The sequence below is a fragment of the Telmatherina bonti genome (assembly GCF_933228915.1).
Source record: "Telmatherina bonti genome assembly, chromosome: 1".
Classification (NCBI taxonomy): Eukaryota; Metazoa; Chordata; class Actinopteri; order Atheriniformes; family Telmatherinidae; genus Telmatherina; species Telmatherina bonti.
Genome location: NC_136619.1, coordinates 36,300,370 through 36,321,196, shown reverse-complemented (window position 1 = coordinate 36,321,196; position 20,827 = coordinate 36,300,370). Strand labels below are relative to the sequence as shown.

At 36.9% G+C, this 20,827-nt stretch overlaps 1 protein-coding gene across 1 annotated transcript in view; it reads left to right on the top strand.

The window, feature by feature from the left end:
* The window catches only part of luzp2 (leucine zipper protein 2), a gene marked incomplete at both ends in the record, with an annotated part of 154,761 nt that overhangs the window by 68,813 nt on the left and 65,121 nt on the right, over positions 1–20,827 (top strand). The window contains 3 exons of the mRNA XM_079245056.1: positions 10,628–10,745; positions 15,341–15,411; positions 18,109–18,190. Coding sequence (XP_079101182.1) covers positions 10,628–10,745; positions 15,341–15,411; positions 18,109–18,190 — 271 coding nt within the window. The remainder of the gene's footprint in view (positions 1–10,627; positions 10,746–15,340; positions 15,412–18,108; positions 18,191–20,827) is intronic.

Here is a 20,827-nt window from a genome sequence, read left to right as displayed (position 1 = left end):
TACAAAACATCAATAATGCTTAATAGAGAAAGATACTGTAAAATGTCACAGATCATACCTTTGCATTATCTTTCTCAATGCCATTTTTTACATGTTGTCTGTTAGCAGTTACAACCATTTATGCTCTGACAAATGAACTATGGACTGTAGTTGTTGCTTGAATATCCTAAGGATGTTGGCTGCTTTGCAAACCGCCTTGTTTTACGTAGCAAGCTGGATTAAATGTTGTCAAAATGTCTCTGAGGGGAAATGTGAAGTCCTCCTACACACACTTATTCATTTGCAATGGAAGTAAGCATTGATGTCTGGCAGAGTACCCTTTCAGAGTAAACAAAAACGAATAGGAAAAAAAAAAAAAACAAGCTCAGTCCAGCTTTATGATCATCCGACAATTATAAAAGCTGGAGTCTCAGTGTTGTGCAGCTTTTAAAAAAGGGAATGGGTGGAATTGCATTAGATACACTCAAATCCTAGATTTAATTGGGGCTGGCAGCCGTAAGAGGTTCCTGGGATACTTTTAAAGCCGTAATTTGTGTGGTATTGGTCCCCAGATGGGAGACTCTGCTAAAGGAAGTCACAATGAGTAACATCAACATCATACATCAAGCTGAAGAAACACACAAAAAAGCACAACACCAACATTTTTTTATAATCATATTTCAATGCATTGGCTAAATTTACCAAAAAACCTTAATCTGACAGCTTAGCAGGCGCACGGTGAGGAAAGTCTGAGGTCAATGTGTCAAATGATTTGGGCTGTTCAGGACAACAGACAGGACAGTGTAGATCAAGGATGGACACTCCTGATTCTGCAGGTTCTAGATGTTTTCCTGCTCTCACAAACCAAAATCAAATGAAATAGATCCAACAACTTGTTGCCAATGAATCAGTGTTGTATACTTTACTTAAGTTCTGCTTATTTCAGAATGTGTAACAACTTTTTGTTTAAGGTTCTTCTCTGACACCAGCATTTCCAGGTACACGTAGAGTGTTTCAGTGTGTGTGATGTCGAGGGAAAGAAAGTGGCATCTACTTATGCATGAACAAGCCTGCAAGTAATAATTGAATTATTCATCTGGTATGCTAATTGTTTCTATTTCAATACCTTAAATCTCACTGCTGCATAATTACATAACTTAAAATTGAGTAAAATAGAAGGACACACACTTAATATATAAACACATTGGAGGGATTTTGCCCCACATTCAATGACTATTCCAACACTTAAAATTTTGCAGTGTAGTATTTTTTTTAAGATTTTACATTAATTTTTATAGTGTATCTTTTTATTTTAAGATTTTAAATTCATTTGGCAGATGATAAATGATCTTAATTTTTCTTTCTTTTATTATTGCATTATTTTTTTAATTTAAGCAGCAAGTGGCATCCATTGGGTCCGAGCCATATGCCGTCCCCTCCTGCCCTGCAGTGCGGCATGTGATGTGTTAAGGACCTAAAAAAACATAAATAATGTCAATTTTGGTGCAGATTCCACATATTTCCATGGAGGCATGAGTAAACCGTGTTTAATGACGAAGAGGCTTTTCTCTGCAGGTTCAACCTTTCTAATAGGGCAACATGGTTTGCCCTATTAGAAAAATTTTGACAGCATTTGGTCCCAAACTTGTCACAAAGCTTCCTGCAGAATTTGGAGTCATGAATCCCTCAAACTAGTTCATTTCAACATAATTTGAGTAAAGTCAAAATATGGGAGTAATATCCAAGATGGCTGACACCCCGTTGACATGGCAATATGTGTTATTTTTTTTACTTTTTTGGGGTGGTACACGTGTGCCAAATTTGGCTGTTTAATGTTGTTTGTTTTTGTTTTTAAGGCAGACATTGTATTTATACTCACCTTTTCAGACACTTTAAGGTCTCCTTAAGGTTGTTCATGTCTTTAAGCTTCATTAAAATTCTGGTTTAGTTTCCCATTTTCCAATTCTACAAAAGTTCATGATAAAAATAATAAAGTTTTGAAAAAGTAACTAGCAATTTATACCTCATTTAAAATCATTGGGAAAAGTCTTTGCATGCAGCCTGAAATTGAACTGTTTGGCTCACTTTGAACACCTCGAGTTCTTCCTGGTGTAAGTGATTCACCCAAGCTATATTCCACACTACATAGTCACTTCCAGGTCTCTCCAGAGATGTTATAGTGGTTACCGCCTGATGAAAACGTTTCTTTCTGCATGCATAAAATCCTTGTTCATCATTGGACATAAACCATACTTCGTAGGACTTGGCGTGTGCTCAGCTGTTTCTTGGATGGAAAATTCACATCACTGTCACTGCGATGCCAAGAGTGAAATACTACTATAATTAGACTTGTTACATTTGTCAGATCAGATCAAAGTGACAGTGATCGGATATTTTCTGTCACGGACAGAGAAGACATGCTGTCTTCTGGAGTAGTGTGTATTTATTACAGTGAACAGATATGTTGCACGTTGAGCGAAGAGGTTTTTATCCAGTTCCGCCAGTCTAACATACTAATTCCTTTGGAAAATGCTTTCATTCCAGAATGTCATTTTATTCAGCATCTGTCTTTCTATCTGCCCTTAACCCCTTAACCACTGGACCATTTTTGTGTATCTTTTTTATATCAAAACTTGTATTCGTATTTGTTCGTCACTTCATATATCCATACTATCCGACAGTCCATCGTGCATCTACCGATCAGCCAGTACTTTTGAAATAAGGTATCAATGCAATGCTGACTGTATCTGTTTATTATCCTCAAATGCAGTGAGAGATCTCTCTTCAGGACCTTTAAAACACACGACCAAAAAAAAATAAATACATTTTTTTTGCACTGTCATTATCTTTGAAAGGGCCCAAGGGGTTGTTAAGGGGTTAATAGTCTTTCTGTGAAAGTTGTGGGAAAACATCTCCATAAAAAGATATCTTCTCAGCAAGAGAGAGACTCGGGTGACCTTGGCAAATGTGCAGCCACCTCCTGTGAATGTCTTTTGATTTTCTTCTTTCTGACCCTTCGATGCCTGCCTGATAGTTATGTGTCTGTAAAGTTCTTCCATCTCCAAAAGAGACACTCTGGATCTCCTCCGTAGGGCGTATCATTAGCCTTTTGGTCACCAGGTTTCCCTTTCATTCTGGATTATTCAGTTTGGATGAGCAGCAAAATCTAGGAAGAGCTAGGACTCTGCCTATGGCTGCTTTAAACATTGATGAAATGTTCTTTTACCCTCACACACATCTGTGTCTTGACAATTCATCACTTGATAATTCCCTCAACCACACAGCTTGAAATCACTTGACAGAACTAATATGGACAACTCTGAGCGTTTGTCATAATTTTATATGAATTCATGTGGGAATAAATAGTCTCCAGTCATCTTGAAGGAAGATGTTTTGACAGAAGCAGAATACAATAGACTGCAGTCACTTCTGTTAAAGGATATGAATATATATGTGTGTGTGTGTGTGTGTGTGTGTGTGTGTGTGTGTGTGTGTGTGTGTGTGTGTGTGTGTGTGTGTGTGTGTATGTTGAACATTGTCTTTTATTCTAAGTCAAAGAAAAAAATGAAAAGATGTGGCTTGTATTACAGACGCATTTTATCGTGCTGCTATTGTGGAAAAAATGTGTGCAGATTAACTTAGAAATGATAACAAAAGTCTCAGATGAAGGTCAAACATATATTTTAAGACATAAACTCTTGAGAGTATATTCTATGATCTAATATTCAACAGGCTTTAATGTATCATTCATAATTTACATGGTACAGAATCATTGGTTCAATAACATCAAAAACATTTTTTTTTTTAAATTTTATTTTTGATCTTGATCTTGTCTTTACAGAATCCTTTTGCTGGTCTTAAACAGTTTTAAGATTTCATTTTCAGTGATGGGCAGTGAAGTTGTTGTACCTTAACAAAAACAAGACTAATCACATGAAAATATCCACAGCTGTGGTTGCCCTGAGTAACAAGCAAATCACAAGGTCTTTTCACCAAACAGTTCACAGAGACCAAAATAAATAAATATATCATTTTAAATTTGCTAAAGAAAAAAAATAAACAAAAACAGATAAATAGGCATTAATTTAATCAGCTTTTATGCAAATCCAAATGCACAAACTCACTTCTCTTCCACGTGTCCTGTTTGGGAATTTAAGGCCTCTGCACTGCTGTGACATTTATTGACAAATCAAAATTGGCTTCCCCATCACCAATTGTTTCATCAAATCCCCTCACCAAACAATTAATGAAGATTCAGTGTCAGACATCCCATGACATGCATGCAATTAATATTCCCTGCTGTCTGCCTTGTTTACACAGCAGTTGGTAAACATGACTGACTTTTTTTTTTTTTTTTTTGCAGATGCAGCTTGGTGGTCATGCTCTGCTAGAAGAATATATTAATTCCCTGACAGGCCTTGGGCAGTCCTACTTATTAAAACTATTTATTCCCCCCTCCCCCCCTTCTAATGGCATACAGTAATTAATCCAGCCAGAAATTGGAAGTACCACATAAACTGCTGTCTGCTCATAATCTGCATGACAGCAAAATAAACCTCTTTTATGCTCAGTGGCTGTTTGTTTCTGGGGTCGCTGCCTTGTAAAATATTAGATATTTACCTTTGATCTTACAATCATGGGTATGGCTTGTTTTATTAGCATAAATAGCACTGGCAGTATACTCCTCTGTTCGGGTTTTAATTTATTAGGCCAAGTCTTGAACGCAACAATGACTGATAAAAACTGACTCGAGCTTTCATATTCACTCAAACCACATGTAATAAGTGCATCGTGTGTGATTATTTTGACATATTCATCAGTGATCAAGTTAGAATTAAGGTTTAGTTTCTAACCATGCATAATTAATGTTCTGTTTATTCGCACACAACACAACACAATGTAACACAATTCTTTTTCCATATGAGACTCAAGCAATGCAAACACAAATGGCAGGAGAAATTGCATATGTAACAGTTAACTTCATGATATTCACATTTAACAATTATGACAGCAAATCAGAGTCAAATCAGAGTTTGACTAAACAGCTAGGTAAGCAGATTGCTTTCATTGTTGGTGGGATGTGATAATATGATATGATGATGTATGATATATCATATGAAATCAGTGGATGACAATTCTGTTTATTGACATTGCAAATCCTGCCACTGTACGTTTTATTTACTTATTTAGCTAAAGACTCAGCTCTTCAAGGAACACTTCCTCACTTGGTTTAGCCATGTTTGTTGCAAGAGTTGGAGAACTTAGCCCAGTTCTTTGCAACAAATATTATGGTATTCACTTCTTGTTGTTTTTTTAACATTGGTAATATTGTGGGATGGGGGGAAAAGAAAAAAAAAAAAAAGCCCGTAGCACTCCACGTTAAGACCGGCGTCAAACTGGAGTCCACTAGCACCTTCCTATGATGTCCTCTACTGTTTGATTTTGTGCTTGTGTTGTTCTCACGCTCATGTAAGTCGCTTTGGATAAAAGCGCCTGCTAAATGACTGTATAATAGAATAGAATAGAATAGAATAGAATAGAATTTGTTTATTTTATTTTTCATGGGATTTCAGAGCCAACCACTGATAAAACACAATCTGCCTTGCTGATTAACAAAGTCATTTTAATTCAAACCATGTTGCATTTTATCAGTTTTTTCATTATGGATCAATACCAATAAATCATTGATCACTAAATTGATGTATTAATACAGACTGATGTATTGCTTTATTCCTAGGAAACAGCATATGACACTTGGACTTAAACATATAATGGAACCAGACTTGGGTTCCATTTGGGTATATGTCTTGAATTGTTTTTTGTATGCACACAATGGATCACATAGGTCTTTAGAAAATAGCCATTATGCCCACAGATAATGGAATACATCCATTTTATTTATTGTAAATTATATTCTGAGTTGACATTTGAAATGAATGATTGATGGAGCTGTTGGTGGATATTAAAACAGGTAGTGGAAAGGCCTCCAAAGACACTGAGCCCAGAGGGAACTTGAAATTTGTCCTTGTCTGAACCACTGTCTGTCTCCTGCGAATTTTCCAAAAATAGCAGCGTTCATGTTGAGGAAGGGGAGACGCTGAGTCACTCAACCTGCTGACACACACTGAGCTCCTCATGTTTATGGAACTAATTGCCAAGCAGATGATGCTGAATTAAATCCTCAATGTCACTGTATTTTCTATTAGATTCCACTTTCCTCTACAGACTTTTTATTTTTACACATACAGGAAAACAATTCCCTAATTTCATCATCTTGCAAACATCATTTATAAGAAATCATATGAGGAGAGGGGTAAAGGTTGAAAAAAGATTAACAAAGATTCAGGTATAGCAAGACAATGAGCCTACAACACAGTATAGCGGACAATCTGCCCTTGAGTGTTCAGGCAGATGCCTGTGGAGAGAAATTAATTGCAATTTCAACTAGACTGAACACAATAGAATTAACATCAACCACTCACTATGTCATACTTTTATAAGACTTAATTGTACCTTCAGTATCCAGCTACTTTTAGCTTATTTCCTTTTCATAAATGTTGATCTTCGTATTAGTCATGTACACCAATAATGAAAAACATTTAAACGTACATGAACCTCTTTTTTAATATTCAAATTCTTTTTGTACAACAGCTTTTGAAGTTCAGCACAATGCTTCATTAATTTGAGTCAGTTGTGTTGGTACGAGGTTACATCTAAAACCTTCAGGTTTGTAGCACTTAGGAACCAGAGCGGACACCCCTGATTTAGGGGTTACGTGTACATCTGAGTAGAACCTCTAAACGGCCTCTGCAAAAATAATAATGGCTTAGTTTTTTTTATTTTGTTTGTTTGCCACTCACTGACAAGGGCAGTAATGAACATTTATGGAAGAACTTGAAATGTAGGTGCATCTTAGTTTTGTTTTTACCGTTGTTGGTTGTTGCCCTGGTAGGAGATGAAGGCTCCCACCAGGGCAACCAGGGTGTTAGCTTTTATTCATTCATTCATTCATTTTCCGAACCGCTTATTCCAATTCAGGGTCGCGGGGAAGCTGGAGCCTATCCCAGCCGGCTTTGGGCGACAGGCAGGGTACACCCTGGACAGCTCGCCAGTCCATCGCAGGTGTTAGCTTTTATCTAGAAGGTAAAGATTTTAATATCAAAAGCTAAAAATTAAAAATAGATCCCACAGCATATTGTTTAAGACAATGCTTGTGAATGTGGTGGCATTTCTGGTAACATGGGCCTGAGTATTGCATTCTGGGTTTAAGTTAGCTTTTAGCCAGTTAGCATTTGACCAACTTGTTGCTTTGCCTCCAGGGGCTCCAACGGTTTGAGGACTCCCCTGGTTTGTGGTGAGATTGACCACCCTATTTAGTCGCTGAAGGGAAGACTTCTTGTAGTTGTTGGTCCAATAACAAACCATAACCACTGCAACATGGACTCCACAAGGTATCCGACAGCAAAATATTAGCAGGGAATATTTTTATTTATTTTTTTTTCCCAGGAGGGAATATTTTTTACTAAATGGATCAAATTTTTTACTATTAAATATTTTACTATATTTTTTACTAAATGGATCAATCCCCACACTATCAATGCTTAGTGTCATCACTTCTTTAGGGAGCATCCTATAAGTTGTGTTCCAGTTCAACCATTTAGATATAAAATATTATCAGTCATCCAGGTCTTTACATTTGATCATTGCTCTAACATCCAGAATATACCTGAGAAGCCGATAATTTCCTTCAGCTATAACATTTATGGCTAGATTTTTAGATAAACTACCTTTGCTTTTTCTTTGAGTAATACTATTTAAACCTCTTGATGTTCCCGATGTAGTGTGTTCATGCTGCTTGGTGTTTGTAACAGAAGTACAACATAATTAAAAGAATGTGCCTGTAAAGACAAGGAATTGCACTCTTTAACTTTTTTTTTTTTTTTTTTTTAATATTAATTAGTGTGTTACAAACTTCGTGTGTTTTTTTTTTTTGTTGTTGTTTTTTAAAGGTTCTTCTCTTCAGTGTAAAATTTTTGTGAAATGTGGTAAAGTATAAATGGTAATAAATGATATGTTGTCCGAAGAAAATAAAAATTATCGAGAGGACATTTCTTGTAACCTGTTATCTTGGAGTTTTTGTCTGTGAATGTGGACACCACAGCCTTGACATCCTTTATTAAGCCATAGCTTGGATGCTGGCAGTCGTTTTCTGTGGCGCTTCCTTTAGCCTTAGCAGTTTTATTTCACACTGCAGGGTCAGCCTCATATAACTGCGAAACCTGCTGTGACTCCAAGGGTAAAAAAATATTAGTCCTCAATAATGTGATCCTATAAATGACATCTCCCCCTCACTCCTGGTACTTTGATGAGTTTCATCAAGTCATGGACTCATTTCAATCTGCAGATGTGCAAAAAGAAAGATTTCATTATCCCATCCTCCGTGCTTGATGGCCATGTGCCTGGTGGTGCCATTTTCATCATAAGGCTTTTTTTGTCTGGCACTATGGTGGTCATTATTGTCATTAAGGTCACTGTTTTTTTCTTTTTAAAGGATCTTTGTTTGGCATGTGCCTGGTAGAATACCAAACTCATTGGAGGTTGTGGTACAATAACACAGCTGTTACAACTTATTTGCTGTAATGAGAAATTTATTGTGGATTGGATTGTAGAAGAAAGACAGACTTTATCCAAGAACCTTGTAATATACATGTTTCTGTGTCAGTGGGACTCAAATTATGAGCCTTGTTCATTTCACACATACCCAAGGGCCTTTTCCACTGGGTAATGAATAATATTGCAGTATGGGAGGATTCTCTCACCCTATCTCCCCCCTTTGCTTGAACCTGTAATAAATTTCACGCCAATGCCATATGGTAGCAAGTCAAGTGTGGGATTCAGTATGCCATGTTATTTATTTATTTCCCAGGTGCTGCTTTTCTATTAGAGATTTATGTGTTATTGTGTATGATCTGCTGCTGGGATCTATGACAACAGGTCTGCAGGGTTTTTGGGAGATGGCCATGGAGCCAAAAAAAATATGGCAACACTGTAGGTTTCATCCACCAGCATACCAGTTTTCTATTTCTCTTAGCGTGAGACAAATCGCCACTGTAGGTTATTACCTTGACATAAGGATTAGGAAGAAATTCTGCTACATTAGCTATCCGGCAAATATTTTGGAAGTAATTTGTAAAGAAGTTTGTAGAGAAAGTGAAATGTATTGTTTATTTTGTTTAAAAGAAAATTAACATCATTCATTCATTGACAAGTTGGTGGTGTTGTGGTAGTTTCTGAACCTCTATGAAAGTCTTATACTTAATTAATCTCATCTAAATATGCATGAATTGCTAATTAACTGGAGCAAAAACAAAAAAAAAAAAAGATTTTTTTCATTACCAACATGTTTTTGTTTGCTGATGGATTATGTTGTATGTGCTGCTTGTTGGGAATCATTTAGCCTTTTTTCCTCTGAAAAAATGGTCTAGTTACAAAAATAAAAAAGGCCAAAATAATTGTTGATCACAGACAAGCAGAACCATCTTACACATATTCACAACTGATTGGGAAAGCTGTTATTAAATATAGCTTAAGGGGAAACATAGTGTCATAACATGTTATTTCTTTTTTTTACTAACTTTTACAGATATTTAGATCAACTTGATATTGGTTAAACAATGTCCCAAATAAATCTTTATTCTGTGTCAAAGCACTAATTGGATAAAAGGCTGGGTATTGGTATAGATCTTTAACTCTTTCTGCAGCTCTGCACAAAATCAGTCCAATCAATCTGACTGTATTTATCCCAGAAACTTTGGTAGTGCGCTCCAATGCCTGCAATGACCTACTGGTGGGTTGACCACAGACAGGCACATTTCAGCTAAATTCTTCAGGGCTAAATGAAGTTTTTCTTATTGTCCCTGTTATTTTGTAGTTTAATTAGAGGAAATTGTTCAGGAAATTCTGGTACTAAGGAAAGACACATTTCTGTGCTAAAGGCTAAATGGTTAGCAGGCTACTTGCTGCTCCAAAGCTGTTTATGCTATTTGAGCATGTGTGGTTACTTTTGCTGGTATTATATAAAAAAATTCCCTACATCAGAGAGTAGTTCTGAGTTGAGACCTAGATCATGTTTAAAAATAAAAACCTTAAGATGCTTTTCAGAGAAGAAAAATAAAAATCTTTCAAATATAAAATCTGTTCGCTTCTGTGGATGTTCATTAAACATGCCAGAAACGCCTCTGCAGTCTTGCCCAATAGGAGTTAATTTATAGAGACTAACAGGATTTGACAAAATTGCCTTTTAGAAATTTTCCCTTACTAAATGGATGGACTACATAAATATTTAGATTAAAAAACAGGGGCAGACCTCAGGTCAAAGGACAACTGTAAAATGAGGTTTCAATAAATTGGTTGATTGCAAGGGATATGTTATTGTTTTTTTTTCCATCTCTCATTTATGCAGGGACAGAGTTGGGAAGATATTATTTTTTACTTTTCTTTTTTCCCTGTTGTTATACCCTTTAGCTTTTAAAACGCTTCTGCTAATCCAGTTTAAAGCACATCTCTCCTAGGGGTGCCAATAAAGAGTGGATTTTCTGAGCAAGTGGCAGATATTTAATAGTGAAATCTTCCTCTCTTCTCTCAGCAGACAAAGCTACGATGGGCTGGAAAAGAGGCTAAAGGAAGTCTTCAGTGAACGAAGCAGCATCCTGCATCAGCTTTCCAAGACATCTAAGGAACTGGACAGCATAAAAGGCAACCTTCAGGTTGGAATTTCACTGCTTTTATTCATAAGAGAGGAGTATTAGAAGTTTCTCTTGGCTGAGACTCACGAGCCTCAGGTGATTTCTTTCAGGCTGTTTTCAGCCATCTGAAACCATTTTACTTGTTTTTTAGTCAGTGTGCTGTAAACCAACTTGATATTATAAAATATTGATGTGGAAATGTTTTCAATTTGCCAAGTCAAGCCAGTGTTACTTATGTAATGTGTTACTAGAAAGGCAGCTGCTGAATAATGGAAACAGAATACATAAGTTAACAAATGTTCGCATCAGTGGAAATCCCTCCATAATCAGGAAACACAAAGAAAAAGAAGCGCTTTTCTATCACAGTTCTATCCTTCTAATTCTCAAAGATTTTGTTTGTTGGTTTAGCTAACAGATATTTACAACAACCTTAACATCCAGTCAAAGGAGGAGAAGAAAAGAAAATGCATAAACATAAAGCATTCGAATTAGGAAAAATTGTCTTAGGTTTCCTAAATTAACTGATTTTTGAGATTATTATCACTTCTGCAGGGGTACTGGATCAGCCAAGTACAAGCCTCAGACATGTTACCCTTCATCACTCAGTACATAATGAAATGCTGTTAGAATTTTACATATCACAATTTTATCACCGCTGGTTAATGCACATGCACCATCACTTGAGGTCAGCTTCATTACTGCTTTTAGCAATAAAAGGAATCATTTTCACCTGTTCTTAGATATCCTAATGGTTTAGTATTTTTTCCCCATTTGTCAGTGCAGCAGTGGGCCTAGAGCTTGATTTCGACTTATCTATGTTATCTTCCAGAAGCCATTATGTTTGCTTCCGAAGTTGCAGGCTAACTTCTAATTTACTGTACAAACCTTGCCGATGATTTTAGGCTTTAGGCAAAAGTTGAGATCCACTAAATTTGTCAGAAAATCAATAATCAAACAAATGATGGGTTCACTTCTGCTATGGTGTGTGTTTGCCCAAGATGTCCCATGTGTCTGTAAAAAAAGAGAACATGTAGTCTAGCCACCATCATCCCTGGGGCAGGCTTTGATGTCTATTTACTCAAGGTTAGCTAGTTTGGGATCAATCTTCACCCTCTGCACCAGCGTGTTGGGCAGGACAGAGGTTGGGTTCGATTTAAAATGGTATACTGTGGAACAAATCTATTCTTCGGGGGCAAAACACATCATCTTGTAAAAGAGAATCAAGTCAACAGGGAAAAACATCCCATGTTTCTGGAAAAGATGATGGAGCATGTGCTTATAATTTTAACAAGGCGCCCTGTAGGTGCAGGTCGGCAAGCCCAGTAATTAAAATGGGTGCTGGAGGATTTATTCCTGACAGTAGCCCTGGGAATGTTTTGAAGCTGTAAAAATGGGTTTAGAGTTGCTGTTATGCTGTTTAAATTCAGTGTCAAGATGGTAAAACCTTTAGGGATTTGCACATATAATGGATTATGTAAACAATCTACATGGTCTATATATGAAACATGAAGAGAGTCCTAAATATTATCCAACTAAACACGTCTCCATCTGTAAATTATCACAATTTTAGCTTCAATACATTTTATGTTCCAGAAACAGTGATTCAGTTCTTGTGGTGTGAAACTGTACAGAGTGTTTTATGATAGAAGGTAACTGAGGGGGAGGGAAGACTAACATCACACAAACTCTACAGTATTTCTAAACTGTACCTAAGCCATTGTTCAAAGCTGCTCTTAAAGAAAAGAACATGAGTTTGGGAAATTCTGAGGTGATGCCACAAAAGAACAACACATTTATCCACGACTATAAAGGTTGTTTTAGTGAGGTAATGATCCAAAAGCTTTAATGTGAAACCAAGATATCATTAGCTATTACATATAAAGTTCATTCAGAAACATATGATAAGGGGATATATACATGTAATAGCTCATATCTCCCTGCAGCATCAGGTTGTTGGTGCAAAAAGAAAAAAAGGGAAAAGGTCTTGAAGGTTGTTCAGTAAAGTTGCAAAAATATTCAGTGGCCACCAGTGATCGTGCAAAACTTGCTCCCTTGCACAGTCAGGTATTGATTTGGCATTTGTTGTGTGCACTTAGGGAAGGTGGCAATGTAACTGTCTGAAGTCCTTTTCACACAGCCCATTTTGTGGTGGGACTGATGCAGGAGATGCTCTATGTGTATGAGAGACTCAGCATCACAGATCCCATCAATGTGACCAGCAATGCTCTTAATACTCACTTGTTTCTGCAAAGCTAGCCTGCTGCTTTTTATTTATTTATTTTTTCATGTTGACATAACTGTCCTTCTGCTACAAACAAAACAAAGTTGACTAAGTAATTTATGTGTGCTGCAGGGGTGAAGCTACAAGAGTGGCCCGTATGCCACTGGCCACTTCTACAATCTGACTGAACACCCCTGGTGCTACTTCAGGTGATTGACAGGTCACTGGATGAAGATGAAAGAAAGACTTTCTTGCTTGTGTTGTTCTCACTCTCAGATGAAAGTCACATTGGAGAAAAATGTTCACTAAATGACTAGAATAGAATAGAATAGAATAGAATCTGCACAGTTCAAAGTTCAGGTTTAAAGTAAATTTTAAGTTATTTTCCTGCTTATTCAAACTTTAAAAATGTTAACACCTGGCTGCACATAGAAGAAATCCCAGCAGCTGTGAGCGCTCCCAAGGTGAAAACTTGCAACACAAACCATTGTGGTTAGATATTAATTTTCAATTTCACTTTTTTGTAAAATGTGTTCTTTATTATTGATGCAAAGATGTTTTATTTCTCTCTGATGCATTAAGTGATCACAGCAGTGTATGAGTGTTTCTCTTTAGTGACCCTGATATACACCAACCATATCTTGCAAAAAAAAAAAACAAAAAAAAACAAAAAAAAAAACACCCAGTATTGTGAAGGTGTTGTCTATGTTACCAAAACAGCTCCTATGCAATCAGACATGAACTCTACAAGAGCTGTAAAGTAGCACTGTGATATCAGGCCCCAAATATTTGGCAGCAAATTTATTGAATCCTAAAAGCAAGTTGTGGCTTCATGGATGGGCCCCATTTTCTTCAACAGATAAACAGCAGGAATGAAGTGAAGTGTTGGTTCATTGGACTGACATCTGGGGACTATTGAAATACTTTGTTTTTCTTTAACCATTCCTGACGAAAATGGTACGGCGTAACAAAAGAGGGAGGGTTGCTATCAGGAATTATGGGCGTGCGTGGTCTGTGACGATCTTTAAGCAGGTGGTACATATCAAAGGAGCATCCAAGTGAATAGGTTCATTTGAGATAAACTTGGCCTTGCAAGTAAAAATGGATTGCAACAGATGGCAGCAAGAGAGAGCAGATATGTAACGCCACAATCATGCCATCAGTTCTCAGCAGTTTGTACATTTAGTGACAGGAACACATACAGTATATCGTTGGTCACTCTCATTCCATCATGGCTCATTGAAGAGATGTAAAGTGTTACCCAGCAGGTACTGCTTCAGGAATACATGCCTTACACATTAGAGGTTTAAGATTCTTGAGCAAGGCTGTTCAGATTTGTACTTTTTGAATTTGAAATTAGATCATCTGATAAGATGTTTCCCCATTCCTAAAAATCTTTTGCATTAAAAGGAAGTAAAGGAAAAATACTTGGTCAATCCTGGGTGGAAAATTATAGTTTTGTTATAGATTCTTGGTTGGTTGGTTGGTATGTTGTTTATTGGACTGGAGTACTGCATATAGTATATGGGGCCCCATTTCCATTGAGAGCACAGTTTTACACAGTAACACTGTTTATGCCTAATGCATGCAGTTACAAACCATATTAAAAACCAAGATGCAGTTTTCCAGTCGAACATTACATTGTTATGAGCTGATCAGTGTTGCACAATTCACCCAGTTATGGTTTTTAATGCTGCAGCAGACCTGCAATATTTTGTCACCACCTGGCATTTGCTCCTTTTTCTCAGTCTTCAACCTCGGTAAAGATTCATGTGAAATGAATTTGGGTCCCAGCTCCTTTGTGACAGGAAGAACTAGGCTTTACAGAAATGTAACTGTGGGTGCAATTTAAGGACAACCTATCTGTCTCTCTGAGTACAGCATTTCCTTTCAAGTCTGGAGTTTTTTTCCTTAAGCTTGTAACAAATAAATATAAATCAACAAGCTTGTGGGGAAATCGGAGAACTAACTAATTCATAATTACCCATCAGGCTTTCTGCTTAGGCACCAGCAGAATCCAATCTGTGCATCTGCATGCACCCTCATCAGGACAATCATTAACGGATTGTTAAAAGCAGTATAATTTGGAAAGGTGGCAACAACATTTTACATCTGCTGCTCGTTTATTAGCATTCCCTCCAATTATTTTATCCCTTACAAGCTTTTTGCATTGTGTTCCAACTTTTTTCTGTCATGGCTATGGTTAACAATTAAGGTTTTGCTTGTGGGAAACTCTTGCCTACATTGTGAACTGTTTACAGCACAGATCCGTGTCTCTGTTCTTGATTTCTGTTGTACTTTGATTTAATATTCAATTTGGATTTTTCATGTCTTTAGCCAACCATTGCAGAAAAAAACCCCCAAAAAAACCAGTTTGTCTTCTGTTCTCTTTCAGACACTGAAAAATGATGACACAGTGGCCAAGAAGGATGTGCAGAGGATTCTGGAGCTCAGCCATAAACAGAGGTAAAGTGGAGCATCATGCATGACTTAGACATGAGTTTCCTTCCTTTGCTACCTTTCTCTTGATTAACCTCATAATTTAACTTAGAAATATGTAAATATGTTTTATAGAGAGAATGATTATTTGGTCTAAAATCACTTAAAAAGCAGTAATTTGGTTTTGTTTTACAGTAACATAGCCAAAACACACAATTATGGACATCACAACTGGAATAAATAAGGAGAAAACAAAAATACACTGACAATTATTTCCAATTTCATATTTGATTCATTTAAAGGCTCAAATAAAAACACCTGCAGTCAGAGGATGTGTATAATAGTACCAGATCTTGAGTAATAAAGTTGATGCATACCTTTAATGTGAGATGCTTTTATAGGAAGTTGACCAACACAACACCCACGATTCTGAATATAATCTTTATATATATAGCTCTAAGAATTATTGGTGAGAACCTGAGAAAATAAGCTTTTGGATTTTTTTCTTTTTTTTTTTTTTTTTTGGATATTCATTATTGTTATGTTATTGTAAGAATAGTGTAATTTGTTTATAGTTGTGGAGAAAGGGGAAGATGGATCATGTATGATTCAGTCATAAATCCTCCCTGTATATTTAAAAAAACAAAAAAAAAGGCAGTTCTTGATTTAGTCAAAAAGCACATAAACCGTGAGATTTAGTGCTCATGTTTTGCAGTCAACTTGGAAAAAAGGATTTATCTAAAGTGGTCTACCAGTTAGGATTCTCTGATTAATGTAATGAGTCTGTTTGTGATTAGAAGCAATTTGTGGCCTCACATGCTTTCTAAAATGTCAGTGTGATTGAAGTCCGGCCTCTTGTGTGCAGTACCTTGATAGCCAATCAATAGCCCATCACAGGTCTGTGGCAGCTCTCACATGTCATCAAGCTAAAAACCATAAAGCTGCAGCTTGGCTGGATGTTGCCTACCAAGCATTTTGTAAGTCATAGTTTTGTTTTGTTTTTTTCGAAGCGTTATTAATCCACTTTCAGAGTTCTGCGCCTGCCAAGTGTGATTACTAGCCGACTCCATCATGGTGAATTCAGACAGGTGATTCATTGAAAGTCATTTATTTTTGACAAGTCTTAACAGACATTTGATTGCTTTCCTGAAATTTTTCTCCAAACTGCAATTCAACAGAAATATTTACCAAAAAGTTATCTTTCAAGGTCTCAAACTACCAACAATTACATCAGCTGTGAATTAATTTGTTGCCAGAAGAGTGAGAATCTCATGACATGTGCTGATTGCTCTGCGCCATCTTAAGCATGCGTCATACTTTTATTGCCCTTTTCTGTCAGTTTGGATAGTCCTGACTCTGAGCGGCAAAATGTTTTCATGTCCAGGATGCAGAATATGGGATTATAAATGAAATGCCAAGGCAGAAGTGTAGGGCTGGTTGCTGTGAAGAAAAATGTTTGCAAGACTGAACTTATGCTAAGAGACAAGACCACTGGCATATAAAATGTAGGATATGTGGCTGCTCCTTTCAGCACTAACTCTGAGTGTTGCTGTAGTATCTTGAAAGGTGCTGCCGCTTCACTACACCACCGCTTCACCATGACTTACGTCTCATACTTTTAAATGTGCGTCCATGCTTGGAAATTGTAAACAAGCTGTTGCACAGAATTTAACAGTGGTGCCTCGTGTGTTGTGATTTCTACACATCATGTGCCTCCTTGAGTCGCTATTCGTCTTTGCATTGCCGTTATTTGTGCACGGTCACATCGAGCAGTACTAAAATAGACTTTGCATAATATTTAACTTTCATGTTAAATGGGTAATAAATACCTTATACCAGCCTGTAATACTGTTGGTGTTAAATTGCGGTGAAGTGATTCAAATGCTACGTAATCCATCATATCTAGGATGACAACCTGCACCATTTTTACACATTTCATCCAGCTAAATTTAAGAGTTTTTTTTTTCATTTTATCACTTGTTAATTTGTTATTTTGACATGATTACTGTTGGTTAATGCATACAATATGGGACGTAACTGATTCTGAACCTTATCAGGTTTAATGAAGAAACATAATGCAAAACATGTTTAAATATTCCTTTTTTAAATTAATAGAATAAAGGAGGAAATGTTTTGACTCCAAAGAAAAAAGGGGAAAAAAATTAAACTAAAGTGCTGGAATGGAAACAAGGTGGTTGTCAACAAGGTAAAATCTATAAAAAAAAAAACAATTTAAAGCTGCGTTTGCTGTAGGAACGTGCTATAAAATAATCCATCTTTGCATAATTGCACCTTTTATTCCAATGACAGATAAAAAAAAAAGGACAAATAAAATTCTTGTTAAAATGTGAAACTGAAAAAAACAATACACATTTGGCATTGTTCTTTAAAACAATGTCTATTATAACACACTTTACTTATATAAAGGAGTCTTGACTCTATAAGCAGTCAAACAACCTGCTTTGGCATTTTATTGGTAAATCTCTCTCCGTCGTTTGGCAGCCACATGATTTTTTTTCCAGTCAAAGAGATGACAGCAGTTTGAATCTGGGGTTTACTTCTATTTCTTCGTTACGTAAAACATTAAGTTACATAAATCCGCTTCACTCTCAGTTGTGGTTACTTAGAGAAAGAAAAGCATTGTGTGGTAGAGCAATGAAGGCCTCTGGGAGTGTGAGGAGAATGTGCTAACAGGGTGTTTCTCACTTCTCCGCTACTTGACAGAGAGGAGATGAAGTCCCTCCAGGCAGCCTTGCAGAAGCAGCTGGATGAGGCAAATGAGAAAGCTGAGAAGCATCAGGCCACGGTAAGACATAGTTGACCTCCCCGTCGGCATCCGGGTTCCTCTAACCAGCACCTTCACCTGTCACATCGGCCCATCAGCGATCCACACTCATCACACAACAGCCTGCTCTAACTTTTTTCTCACAACACTTAACGAAGACCCTGAACCTGCCGGAAAAGACTTTGTCCCTCTGTGTTGTTTTCCTTGAATCAAACAAAAAGACAAAATGGGTTTAGCTTATTATCACAATGAGCTGGAACGAATGATGGTTTGTCATCATTTCTGACTGACAAAGAGCTTCCAAAAGCAGCTAAATTATGTGTCATATAACGCTAAGTATCTAAGGACTGTGTTTGTTGGTGATAGTCTGCTCTTAACTGCAGTTACTTTATGGTTTTACATTATGTGTTGCTTATGCAGGAAGAAAAATATATATATTATTTGAACATGTTAAAGTTAGTGACTGTTTCTAATTGTTTACCCATACTTCCAGAGCTTGAACCAAATAAATTATTACTAAAAAAAATCGAACAAGTTTTATGGCAAAAGAAAAGTAGCAGTCATAAAAAAAAAGAATCATTATAAAATCAGCAGAGAAGATAACCTTCTCTAACCCCGTTTCTGTATGACTTACTGCACTCAGATCACAGTGTACTCACATAACCATCATAAATGTTTCTCTTAGCAAGAATTATTACATTTTAATGCTGCTCAGTGTAACTTTCTGACCTTAAAAATCTGCTTTCCTGACTCATTGGATGTTGCAGTGATGCCCATTACTCACATTTCTGGAGCCGTCACTTCCCATCAGTGTCATAAAGCTGAGACACCCCACATTACAACCCCTGCTGCTGGTATGCGCGTTTCATCAAAACTGAGTTTTGCTTTGCACAGTGTGTAGAAATCAACACATTGTGTGTTTTAAATGTGCACAATGAAGGAACAGAGGAAAACCATATTATTGGAGGACGAGAGAAAAAGAAAGAAAGGAAGGAACAGAGCAAGTGATAAGAATTAACATTACACTGACTTTTACTGCCTGGAGAGAGCTCAGAGTACAGGATGGATGCAGGATGGATGTTTACTTAGCCATCATTAGAGGACACATCACTGACAAAAACTGCCTAAGTTTCACAGGGCTTCTTTAAATAGAAGTTGTAAAATTGATTATTTTGCAATAATGACCCCACAAAAACAATTTGAAAATTGAAAATCCAAATTCAATTCAATTCAACTTTATTTGTATAGCGCCACTTCACAACAATGTTGTCACAGGACACTTTACATACACATCATTTTGAGCCAATTCATACATATCCTATTATAGAAACCAACTGATTGCATCGAATCATTACTTCGATCCAATCCCCCATCTTGAGCATGCACGCGGCGACAGTGGGAAGGAAAAAAACTCCCCTTTAACAGGAAGAAAACCTCCGGCAGAACCCGGCTCAGGGAGGGCAGCCATCTGCCTCGACTGGTTGGGGTGATGCAAATAAATACGTTGAATGATGTGTCATCTATCTTACTGTGCTATCCCACATTTGTATTGCCACCCTCCACAGGGACAGTCAGTGTAGTTCTGCCAGCGAAATCTTTATCACCAAATCACCATGAGGGCAATATGGCTACTACACACATGCTTATAAAATGTTTCTTCTGTTGTCGTCTTATCATGTTATACACAGTCACAAGGTTGGATGTACATCATTACAACTAACAATGAGATCTGAGTGAGATAAACACTGTCCACCAGCCCTGTATGTGCCAAAATCATTTCTGGGTCTCATCATTTTGTATGTTAATAAAAATTAAAATGATATGAAAAAAAAAAAAAAAAAAAAAAAAAAAAAAAAAAACGCAAAAAAACGTAACATGCAAAAACATACAATATTTACACTGTATAATATCTTCATGTCTGTGCATGCATAAATGATCCTCCTACTGTTTAGTCTAGAGCACAGGTGTCAAACTCCAGGCCTCGAGGGCCGGTATCCTGCAGGTTTTTGTTGTCTCCCTGCTCCAACACACCTCACAAGTTCATAATTAGGTTGACAAGAAGCTGCTGGGTCCATTTGATTTGAATCAGCTGTGTTGAAAGAGGGAAACAACAAAAATCTGCTGGATACCGGCCCTCGAGGACTGGAGTTTGACACCCCTGGTCTAGAGTATCTCTGTCACTGACATCCAAAAGTACAGACGTAATGAGCGACATTAACAATGACGACATTCCTTTTCCCCAGCAATCCTTGCCGATGAGTCAGTGTCACAACAGCAGAACCTTACCCAGCTGGAATGCAGCCTTTATTAATTCAGCTCTCCATTTTCTGCTTGTCGAAAAACCTGATCTGCAAAGGTTTTCAGCTGTCAAAAACATCCAACCATATTCTGATTACAGCTCGATGAATGGCAATGTTAGTGCAGTCCACATTTTTATGGACATCACTATATATTTTTGTTATTCTCCATGTGCTAATGAGTGCAGCTTTGACCTTAATCTCTGGTCTGACTGTAAATCTTACATTTTCACTCCATTTTAGGGATTGTTGGTCAAATTTATGTTAATTAAAGTTGAGGTACAGATTCATAGCAGTTCTATTAGGATCTTAACAAAGTAATAGCATCTGTTTTTTGATTTAATTAAAAAAAAAAAAAAAA